Below are 12,449 nucleotides of genomic sequence, written 5' to 3'. Positions count from 1 at the left end.
TGCCTCAGTGCTCAGCACTTTCTACTTCGGATGTTGCCCTTGTAATGGACAATACTGTTAGATAGTGGTCCTGTACACGCTGGTCCGTCCATCGCAAGTGAAATGTCATCCTGTTGGAAACGCTATCCTGGATGGTGGTTGGTATCAGCTGGCAGTGCTCATCCCTGGATGGTGGTTGCTATGGAAACTGTGGCTATCCCTGATGGTGGTTGGTATCTATGACTGGAGGGCAGAGCCCCTCACCTGGATGGCGGTTGCTATGGAAACGCCATCCCCTGGATGGTGGCTGGTATCTATGACTTAGCAGAGCCCTCACCTGGATGGTGGTTGTTATGGAAACGCCACCTGGATGGTGGCTGGTATCTATGACTGGAGGGCAGAGCTTCGCCTCCCTTATGGAATACACATGATGTCATTACACCAATACGACTGGCTATTAACAGAATATCTTCATGGCACAGAGGTGTGGCCTGGCTAATACGCACTGCTGAAATTCCATTTCTCCACATAGCCCACATCAATCTTCGAAAGACGGCTGATTCCTAATCAAGTGGAAAATGGATTAGTTCCACCACCACAAATCCATAACCGTCCTGTGGACTCCCCCACCCTTCCCTTTGCTTTCAGCAGCCTTAGCCAGGGTGAAAGGAGTCACTGTGGTAAACCCAGAAATAAAATATATCAAATCTGTTGATAACACAATTGTCAAGACCCAACTCTTCAGGGTTAATAACTAACAGCCTATACTGTTCAACAGCTCATAACAATTATAATTCCCCACCTCGGGACAATAGGAGTAGCTCCCCCTCGGATTGAGCAGGCTGCAGCCCCTCGAACAACAATTGTCCCTCCCTCCCGACATAGCCTCAAACACAGACACCCACCAACCCACCGCTTGGATTAAACTAAACATCATACCGCTTTTAATTGATGTAAACACCGAAGTCCAATCAACCGCTTTGTCTCTCACACATGATCTCACTTTGGCTAAGAGAGAAATATCTGACACACCAAGAAATATTTAACACACAGTATACGCCATAATCGAGTGTTTAATACTGTAGGTGTAACCCCGAACACAGGTCGTAACAGCTAGCCTACCATCTTAGTTAACCTATTCGTTTAAGGCCCCTGTGTAGTTGCAAATTGCGCCTGCTAAATCTGTTGGTGTTGAAACTTAGTTAAAAACATTTGCATACACACATCAACCTTGTTAGAAGCTCCATATTAAGCAGAAAGTCACGGACGACCGAGTGATTACAAAGCACATGCCCACCGCCTCGTTGGGAAATTGGCAACGACGTTTCCGTTAGCCCACTCTGACACGGCCGATCTTTGCGGCTGGCATTAAATCACTCAGGATCTCCACCCGAAGAGGAAAGGCTGCCGCTCATCATCATCGAGATGTCCACCCGCCACACCGGGCAGTGGGCTGGGACCATCTTCAATCTGTCCCATGAGTCGATTAATCATTGCGGCCGCTGAAGTGCTCTTGGCCTTGCACGTGAGGTTATCAAAGACTGTGCACTGTTCAGTTTTTAACAAATTCCATGTGTCAAGCCAGACGTTTCATTAAATTTGATCGCTTTGCTTTCCCCGCATCTCCACCGATCCTCCCACCATCAACGCGTGCTGAGTAGTGGCACCGATCACCAAAGTCACAACCGAACAATCAGGGGCTTAGTAAAAAACCCAGGGCAATCGAACGTTCGCCTGTCCGGTCCGGTTACCACTGCTCAATCCCATTGGCACCAATACTGGCACCCAACCCCACCGGTTACAGCCTGCTCCAGATACACGGGCCCCAACCGCTTAACATCGGCAGAACCTCCGGGTCTTACATCGCATGTCTGAAAACGCCCACACAATAAGACACACACACACACCTCAATCCCTCCATTAATAATACCAACACACCTCAATATCAACATCAATAATTCCTCTTACACACACACACACACACACACACCACCACGTATCACACACCCTCTCTTACACACACACACACACACTCACACTCCCCCACACACACACACACACACACACACCCCTCTCTTACACACACTCATTATTAATTCCCTCCCCTTAATAATCACACACATTACCCCTCTTACACACACACACACACATCCTCTCTTACACCTCAATTAACACATCAATAACTCCCTCCACACCCTACACACACACACACCCTCCATCAATAACATCATCATCATCACACACACAATCAATATCACTAACACCATCTCTTAATATCAATATCAATAACACCCCTCTACACACACACACACACACCCCTTTACTCTACACACACACACACACACACCTCCCACTTACACACACACACACACACACCTCCCACTCTTACACACTCAGCGGCTCCCCACTTCCACACACTCACACACACTCACACCCCACTCCACACACACTCATTCCTTATTCTTCCCTCTGTCATGCCTCTGTGGTGTCCAGCCCATGCAAAAATTGCATGTGAATACCAGTGTGTTTCCAGGTGTGTGCCCAGGTGTGTGTGTGTGTGTGAATTAATCCTCAGTAACAGTGATGTCCCCAGATCATCTGTTTTCAAAGGCCCCTCCTCTCTCTGTCTTCGAGTGGTGTGTGTATGAAACCAGTGTCTCGAGTACGTATAAACGAGCATGCATCTGTGTATGTGTGTTTTACATTGAATTGACACAATAGTTTTCAGATAAGATTCAGTGTAACTGAAGTAGGTTATTAAAGAACTGCAGGTGTGTGGTAGTAGTGTGCGCGCCGGTGTGTCTTGGTGTGTGTGTCTGAGCTGTTATCCCTGAAAGCACTCCTCTCAGGAAGTAGTTTTAACCCTTGAACCTCCTCCCTGCACATTAGACTGGTGTGAAGATGTCCTCTGTCATATTATGTGGACCGCAGTTAGCAGGATCAGACTACAGGAGCACACTGCAAACATCAATATCATCATCATCAACATCAACAATACTGTCACCGGTCAATTCAGACCGCCACAGCACACCCAAGTCCAGCCCTCCTTCTGACTCTCTTCTCACCTCTTCTCTCTCTCTCTCCCTCTCTCTCCTCCTCTCCGCCTCTTCTGGGATTTGTCGAAGAACGCTTTTAACGGAGCAAACCTGTTTGGAAGTGTGTCAAATCTGTTCTGCCTGAGACGCTTGAATCTCATCATAACTGTACCCAAGAGTGTCTCTGACTCCCCTGATCACATACCACCACACACACTCACCAACCCTCAACCTCAGGTACCGCGCACACACACACACACACACACACCCTTCAACCTCAGGTAACACACAATAACACAACAACACTAGGCCACACACACACACACACACTGATCACACCACCACACCCCTCACTCCAACCCAACCCCTCAGGTAACGCACACACACACATCACGCCACACTGGTCACACCGGCCACATCCCCTCACCAACCTCAACCTCAGGTAACACACACACACGCACACACACACATACACCGGATTCATACCACACATTCTCACTCAACCTTGTGGTACCGGTGACGCACACACACACACACTCAACCTCAGGTAAAACACACACACACACACACACACTAGGCTACACACACACACACACACACACACCTGATCACACTACACACCCTCACCAACCTCAACCTCAGGTAACGCACACACACACACACACACACCCGATCACACTCACACACACTCCTCACCCCTCAACCCTCAACCCTCAGGTAACACACACACACACACACACTGGATCACACCACACACACCACCAACCTTCAACCCTCAGGGAACACACACACACACACACACCGGATCACACCACATCATCAACACCTCACCTCAACCTCAACCCCAGGGAACACAATAACACCTCACCATTCACTCATTCACCACTGTATGATCCCCAGATTGAAATGTGGCGCCTTCAGCTATCCACCGCCCCTTGTCCTTCTCTCCCTTCTCATCCCAGACTTCAGAGGCCAGCAGGCTCCCGTGCCAGCAGGTCATTGGATAAGTAGCCCACTGTACTGAAACGATCCCCACTGGCGCCATCCTTCAACTGCCTATCTTGCCTCCCTCACTGTTAACAACACATAACAAAACCACGGAAAACAACAAGAACAAACACGGAAAACCCAAATCAAAACACGGAAACAACGTTCACTGAGCCCACAGTCTCCACAACGGTCCTTAAACCATGCAAAATCCTTTCCCCAGATCCAGCTGTCCCTTTGATTTGACGACCAAAACAAACCCGCGACGGTCCGTCAAAACAAAGTCCCCACTGGCTAATAAAGCAAAGGCCTATTCATAAACACTGATTAAACAAATATTATAAGCATGTCTAAAATATGTATTTTTAAAAATAATGAACTCTTGTGGGTCATTTACACCATCATGCTAAAGACTCCTAACAACCTCAACCTCAGGTACGCACCCTTGCACACACACACACACACACCATCTCCTGAAGTGTGTGTGTGTTTCCTGATTGCCCGAACCAGCTGTGTGTGTCAGTCAGCCGCCTGAAGTGTCCTGTGTGTGCATGCCTCCTGGCCAACGAATCCAGCTGTGTGTGTGTGTGTTCTCCTGATCAGCCCACCACGTGTGTGTGTGTGTTTCTCCTGACCAGCCCAACCAGCTGTGTGGACGTCCCTTGCTCTATCCTGTCTTCCGTTTCGTCGCTGGTTGTCCGTCATCACAGGTATGGCGGTGGGTTATGGGTTGTTGTTTTTGGGCCCTCGGGCTTTGTTTCTGACGGCTCAGCTTTTCCTTTGTTTGTTTTGCAGAATCCACGCGATTTCATTTCTCAGTCCATATCACACCTCATGCTCTTCGGCTCACACACACCGACCCCTTCCATATATACACTCCTGCTCGCCCACACACACCGACCCTTCATATACTCCCTGTTCTTCGGCCTCAATATCATCATTGACTGACTCCTTCCATATATACTCCTGCTCGCCTCCACAATATCTGACCCTTCTCATACATACCGTGTTCTCACCAACACCGGGATCCTTCCACACACCCCTGCTCTCCGCCCAATAATAATCGACTCCTTACATATACACCATGCTCTTCACCATCATCAACACCGACTCCATACATACCCTGCTCTTCGCCCACACACACACTGACTCCTTCATATATACTCCTGCTCTTCGCCCACACACACACACTGACTCCTTCATATATACTCCTGCTCTTCACTGAACACACTGACTCCCTTCACATACACCCCTGCCCACACACACCTTCTGACCCTCACATACCATGCCTTCGCCCACACACACCGGATTCCCTTCCATATACTCCTGCCTCCTCACCACACACACCGACCCTTCCACATATACCCCAGTTCTTCGCCCACACACCGACTCCCTTCGATATATACCGTGCTCTTCGCCCAACACCGACTCCCTTCATATGCCTCGTGCTCTTCGCCACACACACTGACTCCTTCATATATACTCCTGCTCTTCGCCCACACACACACTGACTCCTTCATATATACTCCTGCTCTTCGCCCACACACACACACACCTGACTCCTTCATATATACTCCTGCTCTCGCCCCACACACACACTGACTCCTTCATATATACTCCTGCTCTTCGCCCACACACACACTGACTCCTTTTTCCACATATACCTGCGGCTCTTCGCCCACACACTGACCCTTCAGGTTACTCCTGCTCGCCCCACACACACCGACCCTCCACATACATACCCCTGCTCTTCACCACACACCGACCCCTTCCATATACCCCTGCTCTTCGCCTCCCACACACACTGACTCCTTCATATATACTCCTGCTCTTCGCCTACACACACACTGACTCCTTCATATATACTCCTGCTCTTCGCCCACACACACACCATTCCTTCCATATATACCGTGTTTCTTCGCCCCCACACACACCGACCTCCTTCACATATACTCCTGCCTCAGCCTCCCACACACACCGACCTTCCATATATACACTCCCGTTTTTCGCCCACTAACACATTAACTGACTCCCTTCATATACTGCTCTCGCCTCCCACAACACACCGACCCTTCATATACCCTGCCCCCGCCCATCAACACGCCTGACCCCTTCATATACACCGTGTTCTTCGCCCAATAATAACACCGACCTTCAAAGATATATTACTCCGTGGTTCTTCGCCTCACACACACCGATTCCCTTCATATAACTCCTGTTTCTTCGCCCACACACATACTGATTCCTTCTTCTTATATATACTCCTGTTTCTTCGCCTCACACACACTGACTCCTTCATATATACTCCTGCTCTTCGCCTCCCACACACACACTGACTCCTTCATATATACTCCTGCTCTTCGCCCACACACGCACACTGACTCCTTCATATATACTCCTGCTCTTCGCCCACACACACGCACACCGCATTCCTTCACATATACTCCTGCTCTCGCCTCACCACACACCGACTCCTTCCATATATACTCCTGCTCTTCGCCTCCACACACACACCGCCTGATTCCTTTCCATATATATACACTGCGGCTCGCCCATTAACACTGACCCCTCCATATATACTCCTGCTCTTCGCCCACACACACACTGACTCCTTCATATACCTGTTTCAGCCCACACACACCGCCGACCTTCCTTTCATATATACTCTGCTCTCGCCCACACACACACTGACTCTCCTTTATATACTCCTGCTTCTACACACAGCCACTGACCTTCATATACTCCTGCTCTTTCTCGCCCACACACACACTGACCTTTCTATATATACTCCTGCTCTTCGCCCACACACACACTGACTCCTTCATATATACTCCTGCTCTTCGCCCACACACACTGACTCCTTCATATATACTCCTGCTCTTCGCCCACACACACACTGACTCCTTCATATATACTCCTGCTCTTCGCCCACACACACACTGACTCCTTCATATATACTCCTGCTCTTCGCCCCACACACACACTGACTCCTTCATATATACTCCTGCCTCGCCTCACACACACACACTGTCCCTTCCATATATACTCCTGCTCTTCGCCCACACACACACTGACTTACATATACTCCTGCTCTTCGCCCACACACACACACACTGACTCTTCATATATACTCCTGCTCTTCGCCCACACACACACTGACTCCTTCATATATACTCCTGCTCTTCGCCCACACACACACTGACTCCTTCATATATACTCCTGCTCTTCGCCCACACACACACTGACTCCTTCATATATACTCCTGCTCTTCGCCCACACACACTGACTCCTTCATATATACTCCTGCCTTCGCCTGCCACACACACAATTGACCTCTTTCCATATATACTCCCACTCTTCGCCCACGCCTGACCTTCATATACCCGCTCTCGCCTCCCACACACACACTGACTCCTTTCCACATACTCCTGCTCTGCCCACACACACACCAATCTTATATACTCCTGCTCTTCGCCTACACACACTGACCTTCCATACCTGTCACCCACACACACACTGATTCTTCCATATACTCCTGCTCTCGCCCACACACACACATTGACCTTCAAGAGCCCTGCTCGCCACACACACTGACCTTTCATATACTCCTGTTTTCTCGCCTACACACACACTGACTCTTCTATATACTCCTGCTCTTCGCCCACACACACACTGACTCCTTCATATATACTCCTGCTCTTCGCCCACAGCACACTGACTCCTTCATATATACTCCTGCTCTTCGCCCACACACACACTGACTCCTTCATATATACTCCTGCTCTTCGCCCACACACACACTGACTCCTTCATATATACTCCTGCTCTTCGCCCACACACACACTGACTCCTTCATATATACTCCTGCTCTTCGCCCACACACACACACACGGACTCCTTTCATATGACATCTGCTCTTCTCGTTTTACACACACACTGACCTCTTTCTTATATATACCTGCTTCTCTGCCCCATACACACACTGACCCTCTATATATACTCCTGCTCTTCACGACACACACACTGACTTTCATATATACTCCTGTTTCGCCCACATTACCACTGACTCTATATATACTCCGTTCTTCGCCTCACACACACTGACCTCTATATATACCTGCTCGCCCACACACACACTGACCTTCAGGCGCATACTCCTGCTCTTCGCCCACACACACACTGACTCCTTCATATATACTCCTGCTCTTCACACACACACACACTGACTCCTTCATATATACTCATGCTCTTCGCCCGCACACACACACACGCTGACTCCTATATCTCTGTTTCATACACACACACACTGACCTCCTTCCATATATAATTCCTGCTCGCCTCACACTACCACACACACGCTTGACCCTTCCATATATCCTGCTCTTCGCCACACACACACTGACTCCTTCATATATACTCCTGCTCTTCGCCCACACACACTGACTCCTTCATATATACTCATGCTCTTCGCCCACACACACACACACACTGACTCCTTCATATATACTCCTGCTCTTCGCCCACACACACACACACGGACTCCTTCATATATACTCCTGCTCTTCGCCCACACACACACCTGACCTTCATATACTCCTGCCTTCGGCCCACACACACACTGACTCCTTCATATATACTCCTGCTCTTCGCCCACACACACACACTGACTCCATACTTGAGCCTGACATCTGAGTTCTGATTGCCTTGTGTGTAAAAAGTAAAGTTGACCTGTCCTCCTTTGTTCTGGTTATACTTTGAGCCAGGTCAGAATAAAGTCAGAACCCAGAATTGACCTGCACACCACAAAAGTGGCACTGAATTCAACACAAATGACCCAATACACTTGGAGGAGGTATGAGTCCTTTTCAAGATATCTTAGATTTCGCTGTAGCATCGCTTTCCAGTATCGAGCATCGTGATACGGCGGCAGGTATCGCACGCAGTCAGCACTTGGTATCGACAACACTCAGACGTGATGTCCGGAGGCAGTGCCTCCTTGTTGACAGTAATCGACTCCTACGTATTCTCCTTAAAGATAGCAGCCCAGCAGCAACATTTCCCGAAAGGTACTGGTTTGATGAAATTCATTCTGACTTCTATCCAACCACATAAAAGACCTCGGATATCGTTTGCTTTTAGGACCCTACTACTACCACATAAGTGTAATAGAATATAACAGAATAGAATATACTTTTATTGTCATGCCTGCATGAAAATTGTCTTTGGTCTCACTGATAGGAATAGTATAAAACATGGGAAAACATAGAGTAGACATATTCATTCCATTTCACACAGACATATAGCCACAGGATGAACACAGTACATCACATGTATCCCTCCCCTCTAGCCCACACACACATGCATACACATCAGATACAAGGCAAAAAGCACCAGTTCCAGCCCATTTGTAGTGCTCTTGGCTACACCTCTCCTTCTGTCTAGTTTTTCCATTGTTTGTTGACCATGGAAATTGCATTAGAATAAAAGAGTTTTTGTATATATGTCTCCTTGCCATGTGCTCTGTGCTCTGTAGCCCTAGGGGAGCAGCTCAAACTCAGAATGGAGGGGGTGTGTGTCATCATCTAGTATGTTCATGGCATTTCTGTGTACTGCAGTGCTGTATAGATTATCTGGTGTTTTTTGAGGTCGCCCTATGATTTTCCCTGCCATTTTAACAATTCTGGGACAGCTTGTTCTTATTGTGTAAAGTCAAGTGACCATACCAGACAGAAATGTTATAAGGATGCTCTCCACTAAACTGACATATATCCTCTCAAGAATATTACAGCTGACTCCAGCATGACCTAATGTTGTTTGGAACTGTAGAAGAGGTATAAAATAGCATTTTTTGTAGTGAAAATGACATGCCTGGGTCACTTAAAGGCTAAGGAGTTTTGACTAAAATCGAACTTTCTCAAAACACATCCAAATTACATAATTTTGATGTCAACTCAACGTATGTACTCCCAATCATCCATAAATTGATCTAAAGTGCATTTTACTCTGGATAATTCCTTTAAGTAGTGAATTTTGATATGAAACAATTAAAATAGTAATTTAAAATAGTAATTATGAAGAACTAGCAATGAAATTATTGCTTCATCAGTGCCCATTAAGATCCATAGGAAGAATCAGGACAAGTCATTTAAAATATAAAAAAGAAATATGTTTCTTTTTTGCACCCAAGATGATAAAATGCTTCTGGTATTTTAGTCTCAAGAGCCTGCATCAACCTAGCCCATACCCACTCATTTAGCCCATACCCACTCATTTAGCCCATACCCACTCATTTAGCCCATACCCACTCATTTAGCCCATACCCACTCATTTGTGATTTGCACACATAAAGTACATGCACGCACGCGCGGGCGCACACACACACACACAAAGACAGGCAAGCACATACACGCACATGCACAAACACCCACACACACATAAACACACACAGGCACGTGCACATGCACACACATCCACACACACACACACTCTTATACACAAAAGCAAACTCACACATGCACAGATTGCACACACTCATTTACATGCACATGAGTTGCAGGAGTATAATATTTTGTACCGCTATGCGGTACATCTAGTTTATTATTGGCGTTACTCATTGTGTGGGTATTAGCTACAGAGGATCTGACACTTCAAATGATGGCATATTGTGTTGTTAACCTTTGACAATGAGCGTCACATTTCAAATTAAACTGTGTTACTGTAAACAGATGTGAATGGCAGGCTGAACACAGATAGATAGATAGATAGATACTTTATTGATCCCCAGGGGAAATTTAAGGAACACATCTGCAACAGAAGGAGGTTGCTACGTTAAAGGAGAATTCCGGTGTGATATTGACCTAAAGTGTGTTGAAACATGATACCAAGTGTGAACGTACAGTATGTCTCATAGCTCACCTCGGCTTGTCCCCTGCACTCAGAAATCTGGCGCTAGTTAGCCAATGCTACCAAGACAGTGTTTCGTTGTGGTGCCTCGGGCATCGGCCTAGCCATGCAAATAAATCACTGTTTTACACCATTTACGAGGCTCAAAGTAGCTCCATACTTCATTGGTAGACTTACGAGGGCCTTGACATTTAAAACGAGACATAGAGAACTTTGAAAAAGCACAGAATGCACACCATATTTATGATGTAAAAAGAGTGTAATTCTCCATGAAATTCAATCAGATCAGTTACAAACAATAAAATATAGACCTTAATAAACATTTTCACAATTGTTCTATTTGTGTGTGCACAACTTTTTTTTCCATGGTAAGGATGACCTTTGCATGGAATTGCCCTTAGGCTATCTAGCGCATGTAGCCTGCCGCTGGAGTCATTGGTCAGTAGAATGAGTAGTCAGAACTGATTTGTCTCTGTCGCTGATTTGTCTCTGTCGCTGGCATTTTTCCTTCTTTTAGATGACAATGTTGGGGGGAACAAACACCACCTTTTTGAAAGTTGAGGGTGACAAGTGCCCCCTGACCCCCCACCCCACCCCCCAATAACGCCCCTGCGCGCGCACACACTCACGCCTGTAGCGTGGTGTAGAGTAGACCACACACACACACCGACACACACACACACACCTACCTGTAGCGCGGTGTAGACCACCTGAGGGTTGCTGTTGTCCAGCAAGAGGATGAGTCCCGGTAGGCAGCCGCGGTCCTCCACGATCGCGCGCCGATTCAGAGGGTCAGCAGCCAGCTCCCGGAGCTGCTGGGCCACCGCGAGCGCGTCCGGCTCCGCGCCCATGATCTAGCATACGGCTTCTATTGTTGCACAGACCCACACACACACAGACGGAGAGAGAGAAAGAGAGCATTAACGCCACATATTGAATTCACATCCGTATATTTACAGCAGTTGCGAGGTGAGCTGACTTATGTCAAAGCAGACCTCAGTTATCCCTGCTCCTGTAGGAGATATGACCGTTACCTCATCATAACCCTACGGAACACGGCTCGACTCAGCATCCTACCTGCCCGAGCGAGGACGGCCTCGCCACACCCACCCTGTCTCAGACGACACGAGCTCAGGCTTCGACCCAAGAGCTCACTCTCCGACACACCTCACCGATAGCGTGGGCGTTCGTTGAAATCCAGAAGTGGGCAACGTCAGGGTTTATTCACATTGTTGATGTTTCTCACCACATTTCTCTTCCATGATACATCTGGCGCTCTGATTGGATGCGAAAACGAGAGAAATGCATCAAGCGGCCACTCGGTGTCGCTCTTGTAGCGCAGAGCAGTTTGTTCCATCAAAACAATCATGTTGCGTCCAAGCTGCGCAGAAGCGCTGAACTGCGCTGTTGAGTGTTGAACACACACACACACACACACACACACACGTTTTAATGTCACTTCAAAACATAAAACACTGAAAAAACACTTAATACTATTATATTACTGTTTCTGCACTACAATGCTATTGTTACCACACTGCACAT

The 12,449-nt window shown here is 47.5% G+C and overlaps 1 protein-coding gene across 2 annotated transcripts in view; it reads right to left on the bottom strand.

Annotated features, from left to right (window-relative positions):
* The window catches only part of LOC125284102 (armadillo repeat-containing protein 1-like), a 30,344-nt gene extending 18,161 nt beyond the window's left edge, over positions 1–12,183 (bottom strand). For both annotated transcript variants that reach the window (XM_048227857.1, XM_048227858.1), the window contains exons 1-2: positions 11,982–12,183; positions 11,594–11,772 (exon numbers count right to left, since the gene is read on the bottom strand). In XM_048227857.1, the coding sequence (XP_048083814.1) occupies positions 11,594–11,755 (162 nt within the window). In that variant the 5' untranslated portion in view covers positions 11,756–11,772; positions 11,982–12,183. The remainder of the gene's footprint in view (positions 1–11,593; positions 11,773–11,981) is intronic.
* Positions 12,184–12,449: the final 266 nt, after the last annotated feature.

This window comes from Alosa alosa, chromosome 19, assembly GCF_017589495.1.
Source record: "Alosa alosa isolate M-15738 ecotype Scorff River chromosome 19, AALO_Geno_1.1, whole genome shotgun sequence".
NCBI lineage: Eukaryota > Metazoa > Chordata > Actinopteri > Clupeiformes > Clupeidae > Alosa > Alosa alosa.
Note: the sequence above shows the minus strand (reverse complement) of the source record. Positions and strands in the feature narration are given on the sequence as shown.